This window comes from Rhinolophus ferrumequinum, chromosome 9 (genome assembly GCF_004115265.2).
Source record: "Rhinolophus ferrumequinum isolate MPI-CBG mRhiFer1 chromosome 9, mRhiFer1_v1.p, whole genome shotgun sequence".
NCBI lineage: Eukaryota > Metazoa > Chordata > Mammalia > Chiroptera > Rhinolophidae > Rhinolophus > Rhinolophus ferrumequinum.
Genome location: NC_046292.1, coordinates 71,824,657 through 71,838,519, shown reverse-complemented (window position 1 = coordinate 71,838,519; position 13,863 = coordinate 71,824,657). Strand labels below are relative to the sequence as shown.

The 13,863-nt window shown below is 37.5% G+C and overlaps 1 protein-coding gene across 5 annotated transcripts in view; it reads right to left on the bottom strand.

Moving 5' to 3' along the window:
- The window catches only part of DCDC2 (doublecortin domain containing 2), a 166,664-nt gene that overhangs the window by 17,171 nt on the left and 135,630 nt on the right, over positions 1–13,863 (bottom strand). For all 5 annotated transcript variants that reach the window (XM_033115931.1, XM_033115933.1, XM_033115936.1 and 2 more), the window contains one exon: positions 12,747–12,847. In XM_033115931.1, the coding sequence (XP_032971822.1) occupies positions 12,747–12,847 (101 nt within the window). The remainder of the gene's footprint in view (positions 1–12,746; positions 12,848–13,863) is intronic.

Sequence of the window (13,863 nt, the reverse complement as noted above, 5' to 3'; positions counted from 1 at the left end):
AGACTCTAAAAGCTAACTCTGTTCCCTGAATATTATTCTTTGACCTATCAGGCAACATCTAATCAGAGACAAACCCCTTTTTCTCACTGATCGGGACTGAACTGTGTTCTCTCAAAATGTATATGCTGAAGTCCAACTCCCAGTAAGTTCCTCAGAATGTGAATTTAAAGAGATAATTAAGTTACAAATAAGGTCGTTACAGTGGGCCCTAATCTAATATGACTGATGTCCTTGTAAGAAAAAGACACAGGCACGTACAGAGTAAAGACTATGTGAAGACACAGGCAGAAGACACAATCTCTAAGCCAGGGAGAGAGATCTTAGAAGAAACCCACTCTGATGACATCTTGATCTCTAAGTTCTGGCCTCTAAAGCAATAAAAACATTAATTCCTGTTGTTTAAGCCATCCAGTCTGTGACAGTGTGTTATGGCTGCTCTTCAAACACCACACACATTCATATTTATATTCACATTCTTTCCCCTCTCTCTGTCTCCCCTCCCCTCAATTTCCTTAAAAAGCCCTTGGGCACAGACTGGGGAAGTTGGGTTCCTTATAAAGGAAAGAGGGCTGGCTGGAGGTGGCAAAGCAGGAAGGCCAACTCAGCCCTTCCCAGAGGGCAATATTGAGGGAAGAGGCAAAGAGAGGGTGAGTCCTCTGTGGAAGTAGCTGAAAAGAGCCTTGGCTGTTCCCTCGGCACCATACTATGTTATTAACTCTGTTCCTAGACAGAATGTCTTCCTTCCCCTCTGTTAGACCCACCTTACCTTCTCCAGTAAGCCTTCTTGGCTCCTTCAGGCAATTGTGTCTTCCTCACACTTGTCAAACTTCTTTACTACACTCTAACCACAGTGTGCAGTTATTCTCTATTTATGTGTGATATGAAAATAGTGAACAGGAATTGCTATGAAGTAGACACCAAAAACAAGATTAGGAATGATTACGGAATAATGGGGAAATAGAAGTCTTGGCTCTACGGAAGTTTCTAGAGAAAGGGCTCTTACTTGTTCATCTTTGTGTCCATCACCATATTTACCATACTATTGTTAACAGTGTTGTCTTAAATTAAATACAAACCTGCTTCCCACAAATAAAAGCCAGCATAATTATGTGCTCTCGGGAAAGTGGAGATGATGATGATGACAGCCTCGCATTTATTGCACACTGTCCAGGTATCTGGCACTGTGCTCTTTGTACCTCATATGCATAATCATATTTAAACTAACCTCACAACCATTATTTGAAGTAAACACTTAGTATTCAAATTTTCAGATAAACAAAACTGACACATAGAGAGTTAGGTAAACTTGTTCAAAATCCCACAGACATGTCCAAAATTCATAAAGGGATAGGGACTCTTCTTTGACCGCTACATTGTAATAACTATTTCCCCAAGATAATGTACAGAGCAATACCCCAAACTCAATACTATGTTAAGTAGTTCTTTCCAGCCTAGTGTCCTCTAAGCCAGTGCTTCTCCATCATCTGGGGATCCTGTTAAATGCAGATTTTGAGTCAGCAGTTCTGAGCCTCTGCATTTCTAATAGCTCTTGGGTACTGCTAATCCCCAGATAACGCTTTACATGGTAAAGCTCTAAACCCCATATAAAACAAGATGGCCATAAATACGCAATTTCAAAAAAGCATTTTTGGTTAAAATTTCTAATTGTAATAATGCCTCTAAATGAAGATTGTATTTTTATCTTAAAAAAATATATCAATTTTATTGAAAGCTGGGAGAAAACAGGATTGATTGCTGATAGAATGATATTTGGCCATAAAGATAGTAGTACTAGATTTATTCTAATTACATCACCGTGTCACTGTTTAGTAAGTCATCTTATAAAAAAGAAACACATAATTGCAAAGGCAATGACTCAGGAAGGTATTTTTACCTATGCTTAAAACCTTCTGCCCTGACATTTATGTCAAATTTTAGTCAGTCTGTGACTAAAATTTGAACAGAACCAATTTTTAGTCAGAAATTGTTTCTCCAAAGAGTACATCCATCCTGAAATTTTAGGAGTAACTCATGCCTATGAGTAATTGTGTAATACTACAGTTTGTAGAAAGCACAGTTCTTATGTTTCACTGGAGTTAAGAAAGGATATTCATTATACTCTATCCTATATACGCACTAAATTGAAGTGTATAATAATACAACAGTGATTGCAGAAGTCATCTACTTGATTCCGGCCTCACAACCTCTCTGACAGAAGAACATCCAGAGTGCAGCTAGACTAACAGACACATTACACATATATGTACAATTACAGATAATGTGTACCCTTAAACATAGAGGGTTTTTAAATAACTCTATGAGGTCTTTTCCCTTTTTGAGACTTTCACCTTTTAAAAAGCACATTATTTATCCTAAGTGATTGCTGTTGATATTATTTTAAAAGTTACACCAGATTTCCCCCTTAACCTGACACCAGCACTGGCATCTCAGGTGCCTTTGTCTGAGTTTGCCTACATGTGTATTATTTTGTGATGGACAGTCTGAGAAAATGGTTGATTTGTATGGCAAGACAGAAAAGGTCCGGTAGCTCCTGTCACTGGATACATCCTTGTGGGGACAGCTCAGGGGAAACCATAAGTATTCAGGTTTCCTAGAGAATACGCATGCAGTTACTGAGATTAACTCAGGATACCTGAGTGATAAGAGGAAAGAAGATGGAATATGGAAATCACATGGAAATAAGCCACAACATATCAAAAACATCAATTATTTGGAAGGTATTTTCACAGACAGATGGGGATGCTCAAAAGATTTCCACGTTAAACTCACACCTTTGACATTATCAGTGGCCCCAAAAATTAGAAATGGGAAAAGCACAAAAACAGCTAATGTCCCACCCACATTTAAGTAAATTGTTGATTTTTTTTATATTTCCATCAGAATTTCCTGAGGAATATATTTCAGTATTTCAGACCTTTGCTATCTGAGATAATAACACAAGTTAGAACTTTCTAGTCAAGGTATCCTACCTAACCAACCTACACTTCTCCCCATGCCTGCCTATCCGCTCTCTCTCCCTGAAATATACTAGACCTAGAAACTGGAGATCAGAACCAAAAAGAAAAATAAATTAAAAAATGAAAAGACTACCTTAGATGTCCACTTCTCTATGTAACATTTGCTACATTTGAAATTTGGTTAAGAGTTGAGGATTTGTTACAGGCTTTAGGTGGAAAGCGTTTCTGTGGATTTTAAGGCAGAGTTCAGGCATACATGTTCAAAGTACAGAAGTTACTGCACTTGTTTTTATTTCTATTGCCATGGAAACTAAAATCATCTCCTACCCAAGTTGAATGAGGTGTCTTGAAATAATCAGTTTCAATTTTTCATGATAGCAAAGCACTGCTTCCTGTTTTCAGCTTTCAGAGGCTTACTTTCACAGAGAGGGGAGAAAGGTTTAGATACGGTCTGAAGTCTCTCACAGATGTGACCCTGTAAGGACACAAGTAGCGTGAAGCCCTATCAGCTGAAAGCTGGCTCACCAGGCCCATTCAAGTTCCACAAGTTCCTGCAACACCCATATGAAAAGGTATATAATACATTGAAAACTTATATTAGCATGAGAATATTCAGTGATCATTAGAAAAAAATTCCCCATTAAGTTTCCTCACTTTAGAAGTAAATACTAATTTGATTTCACTTACAGCAGAAATCCCTGAGGGCTGCACTTAAATGTTTATCACCATTTCTATCATTTAAACACAAATCTACAAACGTGATGTCACAAAAAGCCTTGTTGACTATGCACACAGAAATTCAGAGCCAGATCATCTTCATCTTCATTCTCCCATCTGTGTGTGAGGCTTATAGCTCCAAACATGAATATCATTCACTAAGACGATATGACTTGAAAATAAAAAATGGTGAAAATACTCTTTGTGCCTAATTCCTTTTATTTCGGGGAAGGCAGTGAAGGTTGAGTGGCCGTCCACACAGATGAAATATATTGCTGTTTGTGGAATAATAAAAAATCCCTAATCTCCCCCACTTGCCTTCATTGAGGTGTTCAGAAAGAGTACCAGACAGGAAGCCAGGAGCCCTGGGCGCCTGTGTGGACTCCCCATCAATAGCTGTGTCTTTGTGGGAAAACAAACGGCATTCCTTGCTATGGGGCTTTGTTTCTTCAATGGCAAAATGAGGAGTTTGCACTAGCTTCCCTTCCGGTTGTAAACATTTTATAATTCTTATTTTAATAAATATGTTTCATTGAAGTAGATTTAGAGGTCTGGTCAGAGGAAGCAGCCTCCTTTATCTATCTGTATAGTATTTTATTACTATGAAAAAGTAATACAAACAAGCTTTCCATTTAGCTTGCTTTTCATAAGAGAAGCTGGGAGGAACTGCTGATTCTCCGTCAGTAGCAAGTAGAGGACGTGATGTGACCAAGTCAGGGAACGGGGAACAAACTATGTCAATGGGCATATTTGGATTTCAAAACTTCTGCTTCCAGTTATAGCCTCTAGGCGGCAGGTTCTTTAAAATGGCATGATGCTCTATATGTGTAGGCCGGTAATCACATACTCAAATGCCACCAGGGGCTGGACAAATAACTACATGTGAATTCAGGACAGGTGTTTGGTAATGGGGAGTCTATGGCCTGTCGTCAACTGAAGAATACAATGCCTACTAAAGAGATTTAGGTATTTAGCCCTGTGCTAGCCAAAGATTGTCTCAGAGGAGATTTAGTCACAGGCTACCAGTTGACCATACCTAGTATAGAGTCTATGAAGACAATTTATTTTCCCTGAGAGGAATTAGTGTGAAAATGATTTATGGTGAAACCCAGCAGATTGAACAAATGTGTGTGTGTTTGCTTTTCCCTTAGCTCCCTTCTGATACTCCTCTAAATTCTCAGTAAAGGCAATTTAAAAAGGGATAAACCTGTAAAGGCACAGAAGCCTGAAAAGGAAATAATAGCCACAAAATTGAAGGAACAGTCAAGCCGATGGATGTACGGTCAACAACAACAGACCATTGTTGCAGGAAGGGGAGGGCAATCCCAAAAGCAAGCCTTGGCATGCTAAAAACCCAATAGAAGGCTTGAGGATTGTCTCTGGAAGACGGGATGTGGTGTGACTAAAAATAGGTGGATTGGCTTAATGTCTTTAAAAGAAGCATATGACTCACAAGGTCCCCTCCCTGCCCTTGACAAATATAGGAGGCTTATTCTCAAAAGAAGGTAAACTACAGAGAAGCTGGACTCCAGCACAAGGCACGATGGTGAGAAAGGGTGCTGTACTGAAACGAAGAGGAGTAATCTATTTAACAGCAAGGTCCCCAAGCCCCCTTCCCATAGTAAGAAGGCTAAAATGCTCACAGCCAGGCTTCTACCACCAAGGCAAGAGGTTGGAAGACTCCAATCAAAGGAAATAGAACAACCCAAAGAACAACACAAATACTGAAATTGGCGGTCTGCCAATGAAATGGCAAAAACCATTCACCCTACAGTGAAACTCCCCCAACTTGAGGAGCCCTGCCTGTGCATACAGAATTTCCCTAACGCTTCACTCTAAAATCTAACCATACATACATCTTAAATTTATAGTGTCATATGTTAAAATATTTCAATGTTTAAAAAAAATTAACAAGACAGCTAAGTTTAAGTTTAAAAGCACAGATTAATCCTTGGAGAGTGAAGGGAAGATATCACATCCATAAAACAGGAATAGGATGCTATAGAAAAGGGGCATTCAGAGAATATGAAAGCTCTTAGAAATTAAAAATACGATAACTAGAATAAAATCAACAGAAGATAAACACTGACACTTTCTGATTAAATATTTTTTGAGAAAATAGAAAAAAAATGCATAGAGATGGATAGCAAAAGCAAATATAGGATGCATGTAAGAGGGCCTATGTCCAAATATTTACTGCTCCAGAAAGAGTAGAGAAATGAAGAGAAGGAAACTATCAAAGAAGTAATTCAGCAATGTTTTTTTCAAGAATTGAAAAACAAATGTTTCCAGAATAAAAAAGCCTACTAAGCGTCCAGTCCATTAAGCAAAAAGACCTCCACCAAGGCACAGAACTAGAAATTTTCAGAACACCCGGAACAAAGAAAAGAGCCTAAAAGCTTCCAGATAGGCGAAAAGGGTTATTAACAAAGACGCAGGAAACAATGTCATCAAAGCTTTCCCACTGCCATTCTAGATGGGAAAGAGAACTGAGCAATGCTTTCAAAATTCTTAGAGAAACTATATCTAACCTAGAATTGTATACCTAGTCATACTTACAGACAAGTTTGAGTAGAGAAAAAAGACATTCTCAGGCATGCAAAGTTAAAAAAAAAAAAAAAAAAAAGCATCTCTCTGAAGCTTTTCTTAGGGGGCTCCTGGAGGTGAGTTCCACAAAAGAAGGTATAACCAAGATAAAGGAAGATGTAGAATCCAAGAAATAGGGGTTCCACCCACTAGAGAAGCAAAGGAAATTTCCAAAATAACGGTGAAGAAAAATGCCAGGATAACCCTGAAAAGCAGATCTAGAGAACAGCTAACCAGCTTGAGGAGCTGGTTAAGATTGAAGAGCTTAAAAGATGTGAAATTTCATTATCACTGTGTATGTTCAATTATACTAAGAGGGTAATAGTTCTAGCAGAGTTTGGAGATGGGTTGGTAATAACTACATCAAAAACTAAGCAAATTTAAAAAAAATAAACAATTACTAAAATAGGGAGGAGGAAAAAAGGGTTACATAAGAATGGAAATGTAACCAGAGTATTCTACATGACTCAACTAATAATAATACTTACATAATAAAAAATAATATATAGATTAAATATTGACTTAGCCAAAAATATTATAAAATTATAATGGAAAAATATACAATGGGGTAAGGACAGTCTACTCAATAAATGGTGTTGGGAAAACTGGACAGATACATGCAAAAAAAATGAAACTAGGCCACCTTCTTACACCTTATCTAAGAATAAACTCAAGATGGATTAAAGACTTAAATGTACGAGTAGAAACAATGCAGCTCCTAGAAGAAAATATAAGCAGTAAACTCTCTGACAATGCTCTTAGCAATATTTTTTCTGATACATCTCCTCAGGCAAGGGAAACAAAAGGGGGGAAAAATGAACAAATGGGATTACATCAAACTAAAATGTTTCTGCACAGGAAAGGGAACCATCAACGAAATGAAAAGACAACTTACTGAATGGGAGAAGATATTTGCCAATGATACATCTGATAAGATATTAATGTCCAAAATTTAGAAAGGACTCATATAGCTTAACACAACACACATACACACACACACACACACACACACACACAAATCCAACTAAATAATGGACAGAGGACCTGAGCAGACAGCAAATTAAAACCACAATGAAATATCACCTCACACCTGTCAGAATGGTTATCATCAGAAAATCAACAAGTGTTGGCAAGGATGCTGAGAAAAGGGAGCCCTCTTGCACTGTTGGTGGGATTGACAATTGGTGCAGCCACTATGAAAAACAGTATGGAGGTTCCTCAAAAATTAAAAACAGAAACTACCTTATGACCTAGAAATTACACTTCTGGATATTTATCTGAACAAATCCAAAACACTAATTTGAAAACATATATGCACTGCTATGTTCACTGTAGCACTAGTTACAATAGCCAAGATATGGAAGCAATCTAAATGCCCATCAATAGAGGTCTGGAAAAGGAGAGGTGGTACCTGTATACAACGGAATACTACTTGGCCATAAAAAGAATGAAATCTTACCATCTGCTACAAAACAGATGGACCTAGAGGTTATTTATGCTAAGTGAAATAAGTCAGACTGGGAAAGACAAGTGCCATATGATCTCACTTACATGTGGAATCTAAGGAACAAAATAAACAAACAAACAAAACCAAAAAAAGCTCATAGATACAAAGAACAAACTGATGGTTACTAGACGGGAGGGAGATGGAAGAGGGTTGGGTGAAAAAGATAAAGGGATTAAGAAATACAAATTGGTAGTTATAAAATAGTCACAGAAATATAAAGTACAGCATGGGGAATATAGTCAATAATATTGTAATAACTATGTATGGTGCCAGGTGGGTACTAGACTTATTGCAGGGATCACTTCGTAAATTGTATAAATGTGTAACCACTATGCTGTACACCTGAAACTAATATAAAATAATACTGAATGTAAACTGTAATTGAAAAATTATAATGGAAAGGAAGAAGGGGAAAGACATGTGTATGTGGTTTTTTGCGCACATGGCCTTATTTGGGCAGGAGGGGCGGAAAGGGGCTGGTAAGAGATCTAAATAATCATCTTCCATAGTCATTAGAGATATGTTAATAAATAATATCTGAATTTGAAAAATACAGTCAGGAAATATATTTTATCAAATTTGAGATGTCACCAATTAAAAGGATCTCCATTATTCTATGTACTTAGAATGAAACAATAAAAAAGCCAATTAAGTCATAACATGCCATCATTTGTAAGACCCAAAGTCTCACAGATATTAAAATGGAGGGGTGGGCAGGATGCATGGTTTAGAAATATAGAAGTGTATTCCATGAGAAATAGCAACCTTCATTCAAATCAGTTACCTCCGTGAAGAAAGAATCCAGGTGGGGAGAGGTAGGGCAGGAGGGCGCCATTTTTGCTATCATCTTTGTTGAACTAGCTGACTTTTAAAAATATTATATGTGTAACTTCGATTAAGAAGTTTTAAATAAATATATCAATACATAAATAAGGAAATAGTATATATCACAACCTCCAATTAAAAGATAAATAAAAGCTTTCACTGTTTCAGTGTTCATGGCACTGGCTTAATTAAATGCTATTCAATGAAACTACTTAGCATAAAAACATTTTGCAATTTTCATTATTTTATTACACAAGATCAACTACAAACTGATGGGGAAAGCTACACAACAAACCAAAACCACTCTAGAGTTACTGTCTCCATCTTCTGCTCTCTTCTGTCTAATGGAACAAATTCTAAAACATCACTGCTTATTTACCTATTTTATAGTTATTTATTTGCCTGTGCTTCTGAGATGGTAGATTCTCCTGCCTGGTGCTCACTTACTAGGGATAGTTTCCTTAATGCACCAGTCATGAGACTTACCTCCTGAGCTTGGAAAAGCGCCATTTTATAAATGAAGCATATTGACACATAGGTAGTGAGTGCCAGGGTGTAGCCATAGGTATTAATCAGGCACTGCTTATGGACAACCTGATTGAATTGGAACGTAAATGCAAAAGAAATTAATTTTTAAAAGAGTACCAAATTCTTACTAGACCTACAGAGTCCCCTAAGAAAAGATATTTACTCTGGTCTTCCTGAATATATAAAATAATGTGACATTATTCAGTTTCCCATGAGTTTGGAAGCAGCTTTAACTTGTCTCTGAAAACTGAAAAGAGTCTGGACCCTGGGACAAAGTTCAAACTCTTTCTTGGCTGGAATTTGTCCACAATGCCCCATTACACACACTTCCACACACAAACACACATGCTAGCTGATGCCAGTAGAGACTACCAAGGACTACAAAAGGTCTGAAATCGTACCCTACCTGCAAGGTAACACATTAGCTGGTTTCGAGGATGCTGGTAGGAGACACAATACTCCAGGGTCAGAGACAGAGGACTTGATCACTCACAACAATGTCAGAAGCTAGAGAATTGCCACCTGTACCCACTCCCCAGGGCAATGTGAAGGAGGCTAAGTGATACACACACTGGCCTGCATTTCAGGAGAAGAACCCCAAGCTTAAAGAACCCAAATCTTTTTCTTTTCCAAATATTTTTATAGTGGTAAAATATACGTAACTTAAAATTTACCATTTCAACTAGTTTTGAGTATACAAGGCAATAGCACCAGATCTCCTACCATGAGTGGTAAACCTGCCTGACTTTTGCACCATATGGAGACAACATCTTTATTATACTGGACAATAAACAAATCTGGCCTTTGCTCTACAGCACAGTTTCTCAGTTTCAGCCCTATTGACATTTTAGACTGGATAATTTTGTGTGTGGGGGGGCTGTCATGTTCATTACAATATATAGAAGGTGCCAAAAAAAAATGTATGCACATTTTAAGAGAGGAAAAAACTGTATTAAAATTGTAATAATATATACCGATAACAAAAGATGAATACAAGTCATGTGTATACATTTTTTGGCACCCCGGTATTTTAGCAGCATTCCTGGCTACTACCCACTAGATGCCCTCAGTTATAACAAGCAAAAATGTCCCCAGAAATTGCCATATAAGTATCCCACTTGGAGACAAAATCGCCTCCAGTTGAGAATGATTGCTCCAGAGAAGTCACTACCCCTGTTTTTCAAGGCTGTTCACTCTCCAAACAACCTGGAAGAGTCCAGAACGAAGACAATCAGTGCTTCTGCTCACGGGACAGGCAGAAACACAAGAGCTCCATGGAGAATTATCTCCCAGCAGAAGCCTCAACATTTACTTCTGAAACCTGATCTGCTTTTCAGGCACAGATAAATTACTTGGCCAATTTGCACATATTTTTACAAACACACAACACACACCCTTCTTCATGGCCCTTTGACTAAAGTTACAACGTGAACCATTTAGGTGATGGGAAACCAGCTCAAAGAAGTTTAAGTAGGAATGGCCTGACAGAGTGTAAGTGTCATTTACAGCTGAGCCAAGTAGTAGAGGATGACTGCATTTCCTTTCTACATGGCATTTCTTTCCTTCCCTGTGTTAATAGTTGGTTGGGTGTTTTGTTTTGGTTTGTTTGGGGTTTTTTGCCTTTAATACTCTTACCTCAGATCACTCCTATGCTTTGAAGTTAGACACACCTGTATTCAAATCTCAACTCCTTTATTTGGTGGCACAATGTTGGGCAAGTAGTTTCACCCACGTGAGCTCACTTTCTTCCTGTCTACAAAGTGGGAATGACAAGACCTATCTCACAGGGTTGTGAGATAAAAGTGCCTAGTACAGTTCCTGGCACTCAGTAGGTACTTAACGGTAGGTATTGTTCAACGAGGATCACCACTAGGGCACATGCTCAGAGTTGTTCTTACTATAATGGAGGTTACTACAATGGAACCTGACAGTCATTTTTCCACACTCTTAGTTGGTTGTGGATGATATTTATAACATAGCTGCTTAGGATGTAGAACGAAAGGTCACCAGAACCAAAGAGAATGACTCTAAGCCCTGAACTAATAAGCAACTCATGCCACCCACACGAGTGAGAGAATCCCAACTTTATTACTAATGGGGTCAAAGAAGAAAATAATTCTCACCTTTTGTTACCTGGTTTCATTTCCTTTAAAAATGACATCAATTTGTTGCTCTTGCCCAGCTTTTACTAATCTATCCAATCAGTCTCTCTTGCATACCTGTATTTTAATAAGCTAGTCCCCTCCAGTCAAATAAGAAGTCAAGTTCTATGGACACTTATCCAAGGCTGCTTGGTATTATCAGTGATCAATGTCCCCTGCCAGCCACCCTTCCTTCTGATCATCAAACTTGTAAGAAATATCTACCACAGATTTCATAACTTGTTAAGTGACTAACAAAAATATTTTTCTTTTGGTAATAATGCTATGATTTTTCTCTTGATATCTGGCATTTTTGTCTTTGGAATATAAGTTAGTCTTAGTTTCGGCAGCTATTAGATTTTGTATATACATGATGGTAACTCTTCTTTGTCTTATAATATTTGATTATAGCTTCAGAGAAGGCTTAAAATTCCATTTTCCCTCTGGAAAAAAATACCTATAACTGGAGTTTATGAAAACTTATTAGTTGTAGTTAATCCTGGATAATAAATTGGATTTTTGAAATCTGTGGGATTTTTAACACATTAGGCTTTTCATCAGGAAAGTGCTGCTTACAGAAAATGCCTGTGGAATAATTAAGCGGCAACTGCACCGCCGAACTGTTAACACAAATGCAACTGAGAAGATCATCTACAGAATTTGCTGGATTGTGGAATTTGCTTTTTGAAAAGGAAATATCACATAATTGTCAGAGGACAAGTGACAATTCCTAGTGACTTTTCATTCCCTTGAGCCTGGTATTAAGATTTCCCCTCGTGACCTAAATTCCCATCCTCCACTTAGAATGAAGAAACCGGGTTGAATTGTATTAAAAAGCTAAACTGACTTCTATTTCTGGCATCATTTAGCCAGAATTAACACTTCTTGGTCCCTTCTATAAGCACATGTGTACACACACACCCGGCACTGTTCCACTGCTAAGCAATAAAATCAATACACACAGCAAACATTTGAGTTGCATTTATATAAGCAATTCCTTTACGGAAAAAACTCCAAACACAATAATTTCAAAGACGCTAAAGGAGAAAATATCAGGGTATTTAAAAAATAAAATAAAACAACAACAAAAACCCTTGCTTTGCTAAATGAAGGCCATTTTTTGTAGATAAAACCCCAAGCCAATACTCTTATTTTGTATCAAGCTTTCTCCCTCTTTATATCTCATACCTAACTCCAATCCACCTTATTCTCCTGTGCTGTTTATTAAAGATATACCATTTTCCATAACAATAAAAAGGACTCTTGTCTAAACGGTTATTCTTTGTAGGAATACTAGGAAGAACTGAAGGAATTTTGTTTTGTTTTTAAGGTCATTCAGCCACATCGCACCTGAGAGGATTTAACTAACATACGCATAGTAACAGCATGGAGCAGGTAACACAAAACTTGAAAGGAAAATAGCACTAATTGGTTTATACATATGTTTAAAGGCATGGAGATTACCTGATCCACTGGAATCTCAACCCGAGTATCTTCATCTTCTTGGACTTCTGCTGCCCCCCGCGTTTCAGATCTCTCTGCTCCAGCTTTAAAAATGCCTTCATCTATATTATTTGAGACAAGTACACAGTGAAAATCAAAATCCAATTGTGACATCGTGTGGTTGAATGTAGAAATTACAATCAAATATCTGATGAAGATTGTTTTTAATAGGTATTTATTTTTGGTTCCCTTTGTATTGATAGGATTTTTGTGGTCCCCTCCCCACAATCTTACATTTTCACTGGGAAAAGGTTTAGTAGCCAAAACAAGGCTGATCCGGCAGAGTAGGGTTTTGTTCCAGCCTCCTCCGCATACTTTGGCTCTGATTTAATAAGACAACCTGTACAGGCATTGAGATGGGAAGAACTTTACATCTAACTCATCTCTGTTCTCCCCACCTATCTATGAAATAGTGATGATGCTTTAGTGCTTTAAAATACTACTTGTAGAAGTTTTTCTTTCCCAAGAGAATGCTATACACTGAATATAATGTATTGTATATTCTATTCAGAGTAATATAAAAAATATTTTTACTGCAACAGAATCATAGCACTGACTGCATCTCACACCAATCAATCTTTTAGTTTGAAGATTTCCACAACCTATGTCTCACAATCCCTAACTATAAACGTAACCTAAATCTCTAAGACTATAAGTTAATCTCCTTTGACTTGTTTTCCAGCAATAATGGCTGTTTTCCATATTCGAAGTAGTTTTAATGTCTTACCCATCAGTCTTCTCTTCTCCAGGCCAAGGTTTCAAGAAATCAAAGAACCATTTGTCATTATGTCCATCTACTTGCCTGAAGACAGGTTTAATGCTTCAGTTACCCTCACAGATGTTTTCTCCGTTCAGTTTTTAAGGATCTCCAGGGATCGGGATATCACCTCCTTCTCTGGTTATCTACTATAGTACATTACCCCTGCAATCTAGAAAATGTGTTCTTTGTCTTTTGTCTTAAAACTCCCTCTGTTTCTCTAATGGAAGCTAATTTCCCACAGTACAATTATTGAACACGTTTCACATAATACTTCATGTGGTTAAAGACTGAAATCATTCTTAACTAAATATAAAATAT